Raw genomic sequence first — 17,042 nt, forward strand, 5'->3', positions numbered from 1 at the left:
TGTAGAATGATATATGTGGAAGCCTATTTGATATCGCTGGACAGTATCACAAAGGTGACTGAATGGTCATTGTGTTTTTTGTACTACTTGCCCTTATTGAAATCGTCAGAGTGTCAGTTGACAGTGCAAGAGGGGGGTACAACCCTAAACTAGTTCTGAGCAAGTCACAGAGCACATGCATTCACATCCGCACCTATAAGTAAGTGAGTTGGTTTAACAAAAGTCGGTGAAATGTCATGTAAATAAGGAGAGAACCCACGAACTCCGCCGCGCATTGTGCAGGTCAGCCAGACCATGGATTCGAAGTGAAGACCTGCCCCAGCAGCAAGATAGCGAATGAAAAACGAACACTGTCCCCCAGGCACGTGGCAGTCAACTCGATACCGGAAGAAGGTCAACAGTCACCACATTCAAAATGGCTGCCCCCTTATGTCAGCGTTATCAGGTAAAGGTTTGGGTCCTTGGGCGTAAAAGGAATTCTTAAAACACAGCAACGTGCTGAATATCCGTTATTCGACGTTCTGTGTACTGATTGCGTGCAACTGTTTACTGGTATGACTGTATATGTTCTTGTTTTTCCTTCAAGCAGTCGGTACGTGGATTGTAAGCAAGAATGTGAACTCGTCTTGCTACATATCCCATCTTTGTACCATGGAGTCAAACACGCAAATTATTCCGAACAATTAATTGAATTGCTTCGTCTTCCTAAAATAGAATTTGTGATAGGCTTACTGTAGCCAAGTGATTTAAAATAGCCTACATTCTACTTTAACTTGAATGTCCAAATTTAACATCTTATGCTCGTTCAAACTAACTGCACATGACGTCGGATCATATTTTGCATGTCTATACGAGTATAAATTTACGGATATCATTGTGTGTCTGATTAGGTATGTTTAAGAAGATACTCTATGGCATTCCCCTCATATTTCTTGCGTCTGCGCAACAGAGCCAATGTCTTCAGAATACGGAGCCTCCTCACAAACTTTTGTCAGGTAGGAATATCGACGATACATGTGGAACTGGATGTTCTCCACGTTTGTATCGTTGGCATTTCCATTATGTTTTTTTTTTCAACAGTTAAACCGTTTCTAATAAAACAGTTGCTGGAGTCTTATTTATTTGATTCCTGTGCTATTTCGGTTCTACTATATCTCTGACATTCTTCAAAGGTGCCTCAGCCCTCACTTCTCCAGGCAAGATATTTGTCAGGGCAGAAGAGCGGAGGAAGAAAAGGCTTCCTAGGCGAATTCCTCGACAATTTGAAGCAGGAGATTAGCAAAAACAAAGAAATGAAAGAAAATATCAAAAAGTTCAGAGAAGAGGCCAAAAAACTTGAGGAGTCTGACGCATTGAGGCACGCTCGCAGGAAATATGTTAGTATTTGACCACACACATTGCATTTTAGTCCATCTTTGTAATATGTTTTAGTTTGGTAAAAAAATGTGCTTTTCCTAGAAAACGATTGAGTCTGAAACAGTAAAGACTTCTGAGGTTCTCAAAAAGAAGTTAGAGAACCTCTCAGACACAGTAAAGGAGGTAAATGATGAAAACCTCTCACTCAGTCTATTCGTTATCTTATGACAAATGTGAGCTTCAAGTTGACACCTCTTCTATGTGCTTTGTGACTAGGGACTTGAGGAGGTCACTCGTACAGAAATTGGAAAGAAGATAAAGGAGGGAATGGAGGAAGCAGCCAAAACGGCAAAGACCTCAGCAGAGAGCGTCTCAAAGAGTGGAGAGATGTTGGGGAAGACTGGTGCATTCAAAGCTATATCACAGGTTTGGATTCAGTGCAAGCACTGTCAGTGTGAGATGTGCATCCTTAGCGGGTGCTAGTGGACTACAGGTGTGGGCCAGAATTTTGAGAAAAATTATTAACTTTAAATAATATTCTATCAGTCAGACAGACACCGTAATATTTTTTTCCATTTTATATTATTTTCACAAATCTATACTATTGGTCACTACTCACATGATTCTATTATTTTGTTTGAAATTAATGACTAATAACTGTTGAAAATGGCTTGGTGTCTTTCATGATGCAATGTTAATGCTCGAGCTTTTTGGTTTCTTGAAAAGTGATGATTCCACACACCTTATCGTGGTGGAAGGATTCGTGTGTCGCAATGTTCCAAGGAGCAAAGTTGTCTCTGGCTTCACGCCCCTGATAAGGTCACCCACGGCAAAAAGGTCCGAGGTGAGGGAGCAAACAAAGCACAGCTCCATAAACTGCTTTGACTATAATAAAAAAATGGATCAAGGATTCCCTTGCCTGGACACGATTCACCAGGGCCCACCTCTGGAGCCAGACTTGAAGGTGAGCTCCTGGTCCCCGGGCCTGCAAACCATGTGGTTGTGAGTTGGCTTCAATGGAGGGGAAAGATGCTGCTTCAATGTGAGAGGGCCAAATGTATTGTGAGGGTCTGGCAGAATCCCCTTTTAGAAGGAGTTTCAACTCCCCACCTCGAAAAGAATGTTACGTTGCTGAGGCGGCAGACTGGAGCTGTTGCTGCAATGTGGTCAGTGCCTTTTTGAACCATTTTGACAGGATGTTTAGGGTTGTCCATTGTCCATTTGGAAGACTCGTTGAAGGCCAGGTTTTAGCTTTTTGTCTGATGTAAATATCTCCATCTAATGTTCTTTCTTCATGATTGAGTCTATTTTATGAAGAGCTTCAGTTCCTGCTGCAGCAAAACAGCTCCACAATATGATGCTGCCACCTCCATGTTTTAGAGTTGGTATGGTGTTCTCTGTTCAAGAAGCTTTCCCCTTTTTCCTCCAGTTGTAATGTTGGTCATTATGGCCAAACTGCTCCACTTTAGTTTCATTAGAGAACATGAAGTTACGTTCTTTGTTTTGATGTATTTTTGCAAACTGTAATCTGTCTTTTTTTATGATTCTTTACAAGTAGTGGCTTCACTCTTGTTCAGTGGCCTTTCAGTCCATGTCAGTACAGGACCCGTTTCACTGTGGATAATGACAACTTTCTTACCAGTTTCATCCAGGATCTTCACAAAGTCTTTAGTTTTTGTTCTGGGGTTGATTAGAAATATTTTGAACTAAAACACATTCATCTCTGGGACACAGAGCCCGTCTCCTTCCCGAGGAGTGTGATGGCTGTGAATTCCCATGATGTTTCTACTTGAATAGAAGTGTTTGAACAGAAGAATGTAGCACCTTCAAACATCTGGAAATTGCACCCAAAGATAAGCCAGGCTTGTGTAGTCCCACAATAGCCTTAAACAAATCGCCAGGTATGCCGTCAATTAACTCAAACATTGTCACTTAACCTATCTAAAGCTTTCCTGTGTACTTTAAAGACAGTATTTTTGTGTGTATGTAAACTTTTGACCTCAAAGAAAATAATATAATCTCTCTAAGTGACATTTAACAAAATAATCACAGTCGAGGTTTCGTCTGATTTGTCTTCAGACAGTGTGACAAAACTCGAAATGTGTGTTTTTGCACAATGTTTGTAAAAATCTGGCTTTAACTGTAACTTTGACAGTGTCTATATCAGGGCAGTAAGGGAAGTCTAAACAGTTTCATATTTTCTGATGAGAGATTCACTCTTACTTTGAAAACCATGGTGTAAAACAATTCATACCACTTCTAAAAATGATAAATCTTTACATGTCGAGACTAACAATTTTGATTTACTTATTTTCAGGGTATGGAGAGTGTAAAGAAAGAGATTGGTGACCTGGGCCACACTGGCCCTTACAGGCCCCCTGCTCGTCTCAGGAAGAGGAGTGAATTTTCCTCAAAGGGGTCATCAGATGGCAACAAGGTCTTTGAAGCCAACGAGTACGTCAGTGGCCATCTGCTTTGCTCTCATACTGAGAGAGGCACGCCAAAGCCAAGTTCTCCTTCGTGGACCACTATGTTTAATTACGTAAATACAATGGCAAGATTCTTATCTTTTGTGTGTGATCTTCAGGGAAGCCATGGGTGTGGTACTCCACAAGGACTCCAAATGGTACCAGCAATGGAAGGACTTTAAAGACAATAATGTTGTCTTCAATAGTAAGAACAAAAATAACTCATTCAATTTTGTTGCATTCCGCAACACCTTGTACAATGTCAGTGTAATGAGAGAGTTTAGTTATGCAAACTTGGGCTTCAATTTTTTTTATACTGGGGGAAATTTTCTTGAAATTATTTATTTTGGTCTCATATTTTTTTACATCACAAAAAACTGACATTTGAACAGGGTTATGTACACTTATCATCCATCCATCCATCCATCCATCCATCCATCATCTACGGCTTTTCCGGGTCAGGTCTCGGGGGAAGTAGCTTCAGCAGGGATACCCAGACTTCCCTTTCCCCAGCCAGTTCTTCCAGCTCTTCCGAAGGGATCCCGAGGCATTTCCAAACCAGCCGAGAGACATAGTCTCTCCCGTGTGTCCTCGGCTGTCCTTGGGGCCTCTTTCCGGTGGGACATGCCCAGAACACCTCACCAGAGAGGCGTCCAGAGGCATCCGAATCAGATGCCCCAGTCATCTGGCTCCTCGCAATGCGGAGGAGTAGCGGCTCGACACTGAGCTCCTCCCGGATGACCGAGCTCCTCACCCTATCTCTAAGGGAGAGCCCGGACACCCTGCAGATGAAACTCATTTCGGTCGCTTGTATCCGGGATCTTGTTCTTTCGGTCACGACCTGCAGCTCATGCCCATAGGTGAGGGTAAATTGAGAGCTTTGCCTTTCAACTTAGCTCCCTTTTACCACAACGGACCGATACAAAGTCCGCATCACTGCAGATGCTGCACCAATCCGTCTGTTGATCTCCCGCTCCATTCTTCCCTCGCTCGTGAACAAGACCCCGAGATACTTGAACTCCTCCACTTGGGGAAGGATCTCATCACCGACCTGCAGAGGTCCCACCCGTTTCCATTTGTGGACCGTAGTCTCAGATTTGGAGGTGCTGATTCTCATCCCAGCTGCTTCACACTCGGCTGAGAATCACTCCAGTGAAAGCTGGAGATCACGGCTTGATGAAGCCAACAGAGCCACATCGTCTGCAAAAAGCAGAGATGTGATGCTGAGGCCACCAAACCAGACACCCTCTACGCTTCGGCTGCCATTTCTGTCCATAAAAGCTATGAACAAAATCTGTGACAAAGGGCAGCAAGGACAAGGAGTCCTATCGGGCGTTTCTGGCCTGTGGGACTCCCGGGGCACCTGATAGGTACTGGCTGGCCAAGCGGAATGCAGCTTTGGTTGTCGTTGAGGCAAAAACCCGAGCATAGGAGTACTTCGGTGAGGCCATGGAGAACAACTTCACGACGGCTTCAAGGAAATTCTGGTCCACCATCCGGTGTCTCAGGAGGGGGAAGCAGTGCACTGTCAACACTGTGTATAGTGGAGACGGGGCGCTGCTGACCTCAACTCGGGATGTTGTGAGTCGGCGGAGAGAATACTTCGAAGACCTCCTCAATTCCAGCAACACACCATCCCACAAGGAACCTGAGTCTGGGTGCTCTGAGGGTGAGCTCTTCTATGCCTGGGGTTGAGGTCACCAAGGTGGTTAAAAAGCTCCTTGGTGGCAGGGCCCTGGGGGTAGATGAGATTCGCCCGGAGTTCCTTAATGCTCTGGATGTTGTGGGGCTGTCCTGGTTGACACGCCTCCTGAAACATCGTGTGGACATCAGGGACAGTGCTTCTGGATTGGCAGACTGGGGTGGTGGTCCCCCTTTTCAATAAGGGCAACCGTAGGGTGTATTCCAAGTATAGAGGGATAACACTCCTCAGTCTCCATGGTAAGGTCTACTCAGGAGTACTGGAGAGGAGGCTCTGTCAGGAAGTTGAGTCTCAGTTTCAGGAGGAGCAATGTGGTTTTCGTCCTGGCTGTGGAACAGTGGACCACCTCTACACCCTTGGCAGGATCCTCGAGGCTGCATGGGAGTTCGCCCAACCAGTCTATATGTGTTTTGTGGACTTGGAGACTGCATTCAACCGTGTGCCTCGGGTAGTCCTGTGGGGGGGGGGGGGGGGGGGGTTCTTCGGGAGTATGGGGTACCGAACCCCCTGATCCGAGCTATTCGATCCCTGTATGACTGCTGTCAGAGTTTGGTCCACATTGCCAGCAATAAGTCGGACTCGTTTCCGGTGAGAGTTGGACTCTGCGCTTATAGTCCGTTGTATGAAAAATACACATTTTGTGAGTAAAAAGGTGCATTGCGACACTAACAGAGGAATGTTTATGAGTGTGGCACTGGTACGACATTCTGGTTGAGCACTGAGAAGGAAAAACAATCGAACTAACAAGAACGATAGAGTTTCAATTAATTGGGAACTTTTTCTTATAAGAGTCACAGTTGTGGAAAGATGCAGAGTCTGCTAGCATTTGCATTGATCGGTAGCGCCTACCCTAAGGAAGAAGCTGGAAGAGCTGTTGGCCAAGATGTGGAGGGTCCGAAAGGATCCTGCCCACTCTGGTCCTAGTTTGATTGGGAACATTGTTGTTTGCAGTGTCAAACATACCTTTTTTTTTTTTTTTTTAACCCCTGACACATTTTTCCAAGTGGGTGTGGGAATTTCAAGTTTGTTTTTGCAATATGTAGCTGGGCTTGGATGTTTTTTTTTTTGTAACATAAAGGTACTCTATTGCCCAGACTTCTAAATAAAATATGCAATTGTTGTCACATTTTATGTTCTAAATACCAGTTCCTGTGCCAAATTCCGGGATCGTTGCTGTCGGCCTCTTGGCAGCCTCTCTGACCAATTTGCCTCTAGTCATTTAATCAATTTTAGAGGGATACCCATGTCTCGGTAAATGTTACTCTTGTACCATTTTTCTTCTACATTATGATGAGTGTTTTCTTTGTGTTTTATCATTATTTTAATGCATTGGAAATAAGTACTGTTCTCTTGACGATAATTTTTAACAATGACATCCCTTTGACATTGTGCAAGCTTCCTGTGGAACATGTCAAAAAAATTTGGGGAGGAGTGGGAGGGACAGGGGGTTAGTTAACGCTAATTAACCCAAGGTACTTTTAATTGAGCCAAGTGTGTGCTGGCTTCCATTTAACATAAGATTGAATGTAATTAGTTAATTCTGGCGAGCACAAAGTCCCCACTCATAGGAAGAAACTACTCTATCGCAGTCATTTTGTTGTTTTTTTTTAACTTTCGTTTGGTTTTTTTTTTCATTGAGTTGTACAATGGTGGAAATTTTTTTTAAATTGATTTATCTTGGTCTTTTTTTTTAATTTCACAAAAACTTGTCATTTAAACAGGGCTCTCCATTTTTTTCATCCACTGTACGTCCCTTTCTTGTACCTCCTGATCCTGTAGAAAGGCACATTTTTGCGTTTAACCTTTTTGTTGCATTTGTGATTGTGCACTCAGCTTTTTCCCCAAATTTCATTCCCACTCCAGGGTTTTTTGAAATGAAGATGAAGTATGATGAGAGTGACAACGCTTTCATCAGAGCATCGCGTGCTGTCACCGACAAAATGACTGATGTCATAGGTGGGTGAGAGATATAATAGTCTGATTAGTCATGTTAAGGTTGTTTAAGATGATAAAATAAATTTACAGTGAAACTGATGTATCATTTAGGTTTGACCTTTGAAGTTATGGTACTTGATCAAAAATTCAGCTTATAGCACTATTGTAAACTCTAACTCTTATTGGCGCTGCCAGATTAATAGTAATTGTACGCAATGTTTAATGTTGTGCTTATAGTTTCCATAAGTGTAGGTATTTATAATATTTAGGCCATTTCATGTCACTAAATAAGACAGTACTTTTAGTAATGTGCAGTTTGTGGCTGAATTATTCATTACAACCTTGTGTTCAGTCATTCTGTTGTCATTGCCTGTTAAATGCTTCACTGTGTCTAACCATAACACGTGTCCAGGTGGACTATTCTCCAAGACAGAGATGTCAGAAGTGCTGACAGAGATTCTGAAGGCAGACCCGTCCTTCGACAAAGATTCTTTCCTCAAGCAGTGTGAACATGACATCATTCCCAATATTTTGGAGGTACAGTATGCAGCAAACATTGTGTCTAATTGTGGAGTTTAATTAATTCATTCAAATGCATAAATCATGTTAAGCCTTCCTGTAGGCTTTCTTTATAGACAAAATAGATTCCAAATTTTGGAAACTCCATTTGGACATACAGTAATGTAAGAGATGGCAAAATTATTCCTTTACGAAATTACTGACACAAACCTTTGGCAGTGTCAGAACGGTATTGTTTTTGTTTTTTTTTTAATATCTAGGGTAGAATACAAATGCCATTTGTAACTGTACTTGAGATGTAACTAAATAACCATAAGTAATGGTCTTTGTTTAATTCTCTATTTGCAGTCTTTAAAATCGAAATATGCCTTTATGTTTGAAATGTTGTAGTTCCCTGGGCTATGTTCTACAATGTTTTTTAACTCTAACTTTAGAATTCATGCATATGTCCTCTTTGCACTCTTGAGTCGTGTTATTTCCTTCATGTATCTTTTTCTATGGTTTGGGGTTTTCACTTTGTTTGCTATTGTACAGTGCACCTCTTAACACTAAATCGCTATCAGAATCAGCTTCATTGGCCAAGTATGTTGCAAGACACACAGGAAAATGGTTAAATGATTCTAGAGTGACAATAAAAGGCACTATGACAAAATATATACAGTGGTAGCACGACTTAAAAAAATAATCAGTTCCGTAAGTCGTTTTATAATGTGATTTTTTTTTTTTTCATAAGTAGAGGCGCATTTTACATGTAAAGAACTTAATCGGTTACTCATTCTCACTATCCACATGAAGAGAACAAAATAATAAATGCATATTAGCTGCAGTTCTGAAGTTCTACACAACTTCTTCTTCTACTGTCCAACTACTACTAAAAGCAATGCTGCTTCTAAGTACATCTCACGCTGTGTCGTTTAAAACTGAGCATTATTGGTTTTCGTAAAGGCGTTGTCTGTGATATGTTGCTTGTATTGGATCTCTCATTGCTTGGGTAATTCTTATTTTTTGTTCATGTCTCCATGCAGGCAATGATCAGAGGAGAGCTAGAAGTGCTGAAGGACTGGTGTTATGAAGCGGTACAACCTTTCTCTCAGTCTCTCTGTATACTACGAGTCTAGAAATGTGATTTGGCAATTGAATTTTACAAACAGATGTTCAGAATTATCTCCTAGCACAGCAGCTGGATTAAGTACAGTCCCGCCAAAAATATTTTCCGCCATCCTGATTGATTTTTTTTTTTTTTGTATATCACATGCAAAGGTTTCAAATCATGAAACCAATTTTAATATAACTCAGAGAAAATCCAAGGAAATGCAAAATGCAGTTTTCAAATGACAATTAAATTTATTAAGGCACAAAAAAACATCCAAAACTTTCTGAACCTTTGAAAAAGTGATTGTCCCATGCCCCCTTATCAAGTCACAGTCACTGTTACTATGCACAAATTTTTAAAAGGGGAGTTCAGTTTCATTAGTCACACTTAAACCTGATTACCACCATACTTGTCGAATCAAGAAATCACTTAGTCTGTCAGAGAACATGAAATAGGCTACATAAACCAATTTTATCATCCCACGATCCAATGAAATTCAAGATGAAATGACCAAAAAAGTGATGAAATCCATCAGTCTGGAAAATATTATAAAACCATTTCCAAGGCTTTGGGGTTCCAGCAAATCACTGTCAGAGCCATTATAGACAAATGGAGAAAACTGGGAACAGTGGCAAACCTTCCCAAGAGTGGATGACCCACTAAAATTACTCCCAAGAGTGTAACCCTGACGACTCATCCGCGAGGTCACAAAAGAATCTCGAGTAATATCCAAAGACCTGCAGGCCTTGTTAGCCTCAGTTAAGGTCAGCGTTCTTGACTCTACCGTGAGAAAGACACTGGCCAAAAAAAGCCTCCATGAGAGAGTTCCCATACGAAAACCCCTGCTAGCAAGGAATACAAAGGGTCATCATACCTTTGCCAAAAAAGACATCTCCATTGTCGTATTTTACACTTCACAATGGGGCACACATTTTCAATGGGAGACAGGTCTAGTATACGCACTCTTTTACTACAAAGTGACACTGTTGTAACGTGCAAAATGTGGGTTGGCATTGTCTTGCTGTAATGAGCAGGGGTGTACATAAAAAAAGATGTTGCTTGGAAGGAGGCATATGTTTCTGTAAAACCTGTATGTAACTTAATGGTGCCTTCACAGATGTGTGAGTTACCCATACCATTGGTTGGCACTAACAGCTCCATACCATAACAGATTGTTCTTTTCCTCTTTTGCCCAGAGGACACGATGTCCACAATTTCCAAAAACAATTTGAAATGGGGCTTTTCTGGTTGTTGAGCTTTTGCTTTGCATAATATAATTTTACGTTGGACTTACGGATGTGTATTTACAGTAAATGCTATATTTACAGCAAATGAGGTATTTAGTGGTTTGCTGAAGTGTTTCTGAGCCCATGTTTTTTTACAGTGTCATTTTTTTTATGCAGTGCCCCCTGAGGGATGGAAGGTCACAGGAATATATTTTTTTTTTTGCTATTGACTGAATTTTTCACCAAATGTTGGGAACGATCAAATTAATCCATGCATACAAAGAAAGTAGAGTAAGTAAAATCGAACATGAAGTTGTGGGTAAGAATGTGAAATGAGACAGGGAAAATGTATTGAAAACACAAAGAATGGAACCTTGTGGCTGTCGCTAGCCATAGCCTTTGGCTGCACTTTTGCTAACTCGTGGGAGCGGGCTATGCCGATCGCTTTTTTTCGAGCGTGCACTCGGGCCACTGGCTAAGTAACTTTTCGCGCACACTGGGTGAGTTGGTAGCGAAAAGTATGCGGTCTGTGACCATCTCATTGCTGTTTATGTAGTTACAGTCTTTAACAAACAGCTTGAGTTCTGTCACAAAGTGCTCAAATGACTTACATTGCTGCTTCTTGTGAAACTTATATCTAACAAATATGGGGTTTGCTTTCGGAGTGAGGTAATCAGAGAATTTTTCGTAGTAAGTTTTTGGCTACTTATCTTCATCTCCGGTCAGTGTCCACGTATTGCTGACATCCCGTCCTTTATCTCCGATCCACAGCTGGAGGAACTGCACTTTTCCTCTTCAGCTCTGTTTTTAAGTGGTCCTGTGAACATGAGTTCGCCGTGTTGCTTGAATCTCTGCCAGATATCAGCTAAATGGGATGAGTCCCAGTCCATCCTCGGGCTTGGAACACCGAACGTACACCTCCTCGTGGTCATTTCGTTGTCATCTACGTTCGCCCTGCCCCTCCCCGCGCGGCTCCTGTTATACTAGCGTCACTCTTGACACCATGTTATGATATTGCCGTCTTGTTATTGAATAATGTAGACGTGAGTCCAACTGTACTTTTTAACGTGATATTTATATTTCTCATCCACCCCCGCCAACCTCTCTAGCTCACTTCCTTATCGTCCTGTCTCGTTGCGCCCCGCTGACGTCAACACAATCACACCACACTTGCTATATACGAGAAGTACTATAGCTCAATCTAATAATAACGAGGCGATACTTGCTCTTGAGTTTCACATGTGGCTTCTTTATTCCTCACTCCAGCACAAGTGCCTCAATCGCCTCTGGTTACAGGGTTCGTCTGTCAAAGGACTTTGAAAATAAAAGATCAAACGATAACCGTAGCCAAAACATTACAGTCTACACTTACCTCTTCCTAGCCATGATATGTAGGCACGATCTTGCCTACCAAAATGGCGTTGTAAACAAAAAACACGTGGTCGCCGTGACGTCAGTGAAAAGAATCTATTGCAGGTACTGTTGTCGCGAGGAAAACGCTGAGCAATGCCCTCCGTCGCTACCATGACCGTTTTTCACATTCATCACACAAGACCCCTTTCCTTGGGGAAAAAAAAGCATGTCAAAGCTAGTTTAAAGTTTCCTGAACAACATTTGGACAAGTCAGTTATACTGGGAGAATATAGTCTGCTCAGATGACAGCATAATTGAACTGTCATAATGCACACCACATTTGGAGGACAAATGGCCCTGCACATCACCCCAAAAACATCCATATCAACAGTGAAGTTCGGAGGTGAGAACATGATGGTGTGGGGGTTATTTTCAACAAATGGTACTGGTAAACTTCGTGTTATTGAAGGTAGGATGAATAGGCAAGTGAACAAAGACATTCTTCAAACTGCTGCCATCTACGAGGATGATAACAATAAAATCAAGGTGGACATTTAAGCAGGATACTGATCCAAAAAATACTGTCAAGTAAAGTCAATTTGTTTCAAAGAAAAGAAAAAAAATAAAGCTCCTTAAACGGTCCAGCCAAATTACCTGTCTTGAATCCAATTGAAAATCAATGGAGAAAAAAATAAAATTTAAGGTCCATAAAAGAAGCCCACATAACCTTGAAAATTTGAAGACTGCTTGTGTGGAGGTATGGGCTAATGTCACACCAGGAGCGATGCACACGACTAGTTTCTCCATACTTGAGGCCTATTGAAACTGTCATTGTAAGCAAAGGTTTTTGTACAAAGTATTAAAGAAATACCAGGTGGGGGCAATACTTTTTCCTGTTTCATTCCACATTTTTACACATAACTTAATTTCTGATCTTATTTATTCCACTTTTGTTGTATCTATGAATTACTGGTAGCAATTAAAAAAAAATGTCAGTAGTACTTTTGGAAATATATTTAGTGAGAAAAATGGTGACGTGTTAAATACTTAATTCAGCTGCTGTAAATGATCATGCATATTAAGTCAGCTTTTTTTTTTTTCCTCTCTTTTCAATATACTGTATATAATGCAGACATACAGTCAGTTAGCGCACCCAATCCAGCAAGCCAAGGCCATGGGACTTCAGTTTCACTCAAAGATCCTGGACATCGACAGCATTGATGTGAGTTCCAACACGCTGCCAAACGCTACACAGATTTTGCCAAAAGCAGAATAGCAACAGCAGCTGGCGCCTTCTGCTTGGAGAAGCCATCCTTAGCAGCTTCCCCTAAACCTCTGACATATGGTCGCAACTGCTGGAATCATGATAAATTCTGGGATCTAATTGCACATATCAGTGTGGGAAGAACAGCAAACCAGATCCCATGAGACGGCCTCACTTTTATCATGAATCATCTCACTATGGTTTAATATTGAATAACTAACAAGAGTAATCATCTGGTGAAATGACTCGAGGTTGTAGTTGCACATACTTTATCCAATAGACATCTCTGTAAAAATGCCTCTGGATAAAGAATAAACTGAATTAAAAAAATGCCATTACAAAATAAATAATGCTCAGACAACATCAAGTAATTAATTTGTATTATTTTGGTTGTAGAACTACAGGGTGTCCCATAAGTCTTCATATCATACATAGGAAAATAAATGTTTCTTGACAAACCATTTTTCTTTATATAATATTCTCTATTGCTTCTCTCATTTGCTGAATGTACGTCCACATCTTGCTTGACCCACAACACCTGTTTTTTTTTTTTTTTTTAAAGTTGACATTAAGTTTTGCCACACTGTTGAGGGTGATACAAATCCCACATTTTCAGTTAAATGCACTTGCAACGATTCGACTGCTTACTGAACTGGCTATTTGGATGGTTTCAATCCGTTGCTCTTTATTCAAATGCATTCTTTGGGCTATAGGGTTATTGGGTTATATATTACATGAAGAAATATATGTTAGAACCATATATGTATGGAATGTATGTCTCCTATGGATGGAGACTTGTGGAACACCCTGCATTTTTAATATTTTAGCCCGTTGTGGAACTCAGTAAGTTGATTCAGTGCAGGCTACTGTTTACTACAACCACATTAATAAACGCACTAATACAGTATTAAATTGCTACCTATCTAAAAGTGACCATAAAGAAAGATCGTATTTTGTATGCAGTTTTTTCCAAAAGCCTCCGTGTGAGTACTTTTACTGTTCTCTTTTCCAGCTGGCCATGGGGAAGATGATGGATCAGGGTCCAGTACTGATTATCACTTTCCAAGCTCAGTTAGTGATTGTAATACGAAACACCAAAGGAGAGGTGGTGGAAGGTGACCCTGTAAGTGAAACAAAAAAAAAAACACACACTTGCATGCTAATACCATAATTTCTCGTGTGTGTGTGTGTGTGTGTGTGTGTGTGTGTGTGTGTGTGTGTGTGTAAATTGTACACACACTGGGTACGGAAAATCCCCATTAAGACCCTCTTAAATGTTTCACTCTATATTGCAGCCATTTAATTATTGAAGCCACTATTTCTTAATATTTAATGCACATACACTACCCTATATTGACAAAAAATTGTTGGAATTTTTGCTTATTTATTAAAAAAAGAAAACTGAAATATCACATCGACCCTTTGCTGTGACACTCATTTGATTGAGGTGCTGACCATTTCTTCTGATAATCCTTAGAGATTCATCTACATCTTTGCTTCATTGGAGTCCAGCTCTATCTATCTATCTGTCTATCTATCTATCTGTCTATCTGTCTGTCTGTCTGTCTCTCTGTCTGTCTGTCTGTCTGTCTGAATTACTATCCTCAACAGGCTTCACATTAGCCCACTATAAATATTTTAATTCATCTCCAAGTGTTGTGTTTTAATTAATGGTGAGGGGAATATGTGTATGACATGGATTGACAATGTCAGAACCAGAGTATATTTGTCATGTTTGTTTTAGTGGTTGTAGTAAAGTTCTGTCTAATATTGTGCCCCTCCCTCATATATCACTAAATAAAGTAGCTAAAATCTAATTAGGTCACCCAGGTCTACCTAATACTGAGTCATATTTGAGAAGAACAATGAGTCATGTTCTCATTTTCTCTCTGTTTCTAGGATAAAGTTCTGAGGATGATGTACGTGTGGGCTCTGTGTCGAGACCAAGAGGAGCTCAACCCTCATGCTGCCTGGAGACTACTTGACATCTCTGCCTCAAGCACTGAACAGATCCTTTAAAGACTCAATGAAGCAACACTCGCTCACCCGGAGAAAGAACATTCTCAACCTGAAACTTGATGGAGTCGACTTGCCGGAGAAAATGCTTTGTGTTTATTGTCTTACACAAGGGGGCGGTAGAGTACCAATGACGCTGTAAGACGCTGGAGACCCCATTTCTCCCCCTGAGTCCTTGTTCTGGTAGATAAAGTCTGAATTGGAAGACATGTTGATATTATGAGTAGATGGGAAAGATTGTACCAATTTCTCCTCAGATAATCCTCTGGGCATCGACAGCCCAATCCCTTGTTTGTATGATAATCATCTAGTTTAATTGTTAAAATCTCAAAAAGTCTATATTTATTATGAAAATTACAGATAAACCGATTCTTCCCCCCCCCCCCTCCAAACACGCACACACATTTTGGGGAAATAAATGTCATGTTGATAAAAATCAAATATACAGTCCCAGCATTTTTAAAAGTTCCCTTTTTGGGAGATAGTAAGATCTCCACCAAAGTAATTATTTTTAGATTAAAATTGAAATGCAAAATTGTAATAGCTGGTGTTTTTCTTTTGGACCAAATGCTGAGTTGCAGTCTGAAGTCATCAAAACTCCACCAATCATTCCATTCATACTTGTGCTTGGCAGGAAATTATCAATGTCAACATTTTTAAATCAGTTTTTGCTTAAAATGAGGTTTATCTTGAAATTAACTTGAACCCAGTGTGCCTTCACTTTGTAACACTTACACAAAGATCCATACCGGTTCAATGTCTTATAACTGAAAGTGGTGGTAGAGGCAAAATTCTCTGTTGGTAAACGTAAGCAATTCAAGCACACCTCTACGTAGTAGACTATGTATAAAAGTTACACAACGTGCGTTCAAGTGTTGAACCATATGGAAATTTTTTACAATTTTCAGATTCTTCTCTTCACTCTCACTCCCATATATTAGAAGATTGTGTATTTGTATTCACAGCATACTGTAGTGGGTTGAAGTAGTCAGACATGAGGCCTGAATCCCCCTGGAAAAAAAAATGCTCTTTATTCAAGTTCTAAACCTCCTCAGGTGCACATGGCTCACCCCACAATAGCTCATCGCCTGTGGCAACTATGTGACAGTTGGGTACAGATGGTGCAACGTAATGTTGCGTGCATTCGCAGCATACAGTTTCAATTGGTAGGATTGATTACAGAGGCTTTGTGTGTGAATTTTGGGGAGTGCCTTAAAACAGGCCCGCATGCTTGCTTTATACAGCTTTGTGTGTGTGTGTGTGGGGGCTCTCCACCCAAGACTGCTCCCACCCCATGATGGATCCTTCTCTTTGCTGAACTCTGCTGAAGTTGCATCTCCTCCAATGTAGTGCTCATCACTCTGAATGCACCCACACACACACGTATTCACAGAAGCCACCCTGGAGGATGCACACACCGGGATTGCTCAGATGGATCTGATTAGACGCGCTCAACCAGAAACCAGCTGACACAAATGAATGTATGTATGTAAGTGTGTGGAGCACCAGGTCTGTGGTGACTTGATTCTCACAGAGAACAAAACAAAATGCATGTTTTATGGAAGTCTGTTTATGATGACTTTGAAATGGTTGCTGCTGCTAACCCTTTTCTTCTTCTGATTTTCATAACCAATTGGCTTGATGAACAGCAAAAAAATACCAAGTGGTATGCAATAGTTGTATTATGCAAACCCTATTATTTGTTTGATCAGGATCAAGACCTGCAACAAATGAAAAGTAAAAAGGTTTGATGCCTCTCAAATGTTTACAATTGCATACATTATGAGTCCCATCCATTTGTGAGGTAGATATAACTATTCAGGCACCGTGCCACCTATTAAGATACATAACTGTAACTATACCCCAAACTATCTGCTCAAGACACTAATATCCGTCCATCCAACCATTTTCTGAGCTGCTTATCCTCACGAGAGTTGCAGGAGTGCCGGAGCCAATCCCACCTGTCATCGGGCAGGGGGCAGGGTACACCCTGAAGTGGTTGTCAGCCAATTGCAAGGCACATAGAAACAAACAACCATTTGTACTCACAATCACACCGGGGCGCAATTTAGAGTCTCCGATTAATGCATGTTTTTGGGATGTGGGAAGA

The 17,042-nt window shown here is 41.0% G+C and overlaps 1 protein-coding gene across 1 annotated transcript; it reads left to right on the top strand.

The window, feature by feature from the left end:
• Positions 1-234: 234 nt before the first annotated feature.
• Positions 235-15,444, top strand: timm44 (translocase of inner mitochondrial membrane 44 homolog (yeast)). Its single transcript, XM_061825794.1, has 13 exons — positions 235-445; positions 891-995; positions 1,173-1,376; positions 1,459-1,539; positions 1,633-1,782; positions 3,674-3,810; positions 3,944-4,029; positions 7,390-7,482; positions 7,874-7,998; positions 9,006-9,056; positions 12,785-12,874; positions 13,929-14,039; positions 14,816-15,444. The coding sequence occupies exons 1-13, from the start codon at positions 416-418 to the stop codon at positions 14,933-14,935; spliced, it is 1,383 nt and encodes a 460-aa protein (XP_061681778.1). The 5' UTR covers positions 235-415; the 3' UTR covers positions 14,936-15,444.
• Positions 15,445-17,042: the final 1,598 nt, after the last annotated feature.

This window comes from Syngnathoides biaculeatus, chromosome 7 (genome assembly GCF_019802595.1).
Source record: "Syngnathoides biaculeatus isolate LvHL_M chromosome 7, ASM1980259v1, whole genome shotgun sequence".
Taxonomy (NCBI): domain Eukaryota; kingdom Metazoa; phylum Chordata; class Actinopteri; order Syngnathiformes; family Syngnathidae; genus Syngnathoides; species Syngnathoides biaculeatus.

Coding starts and splice junctions, on each gene's coding strand:
- timm44 (XM_061825794.1), top strand. CDS start 416: ATGGCTGCCCCCTTATGTCAGCGTTATCAG. Junction 1,377..1,458: donor GGCACGCTCGCAGGAAATAT/GTTAGTATTTGA, acceptor TGCTTTTCCTAG/AAAACGATTGAGTCTGAAAC. Junction 3,811..3,943: donor AAGGTCTTTGAAGCCAACGA/GTACGTCAGTGG, acceptor TGTGATCTTCAG/GGAAGCCATGGGTGTGGTAC.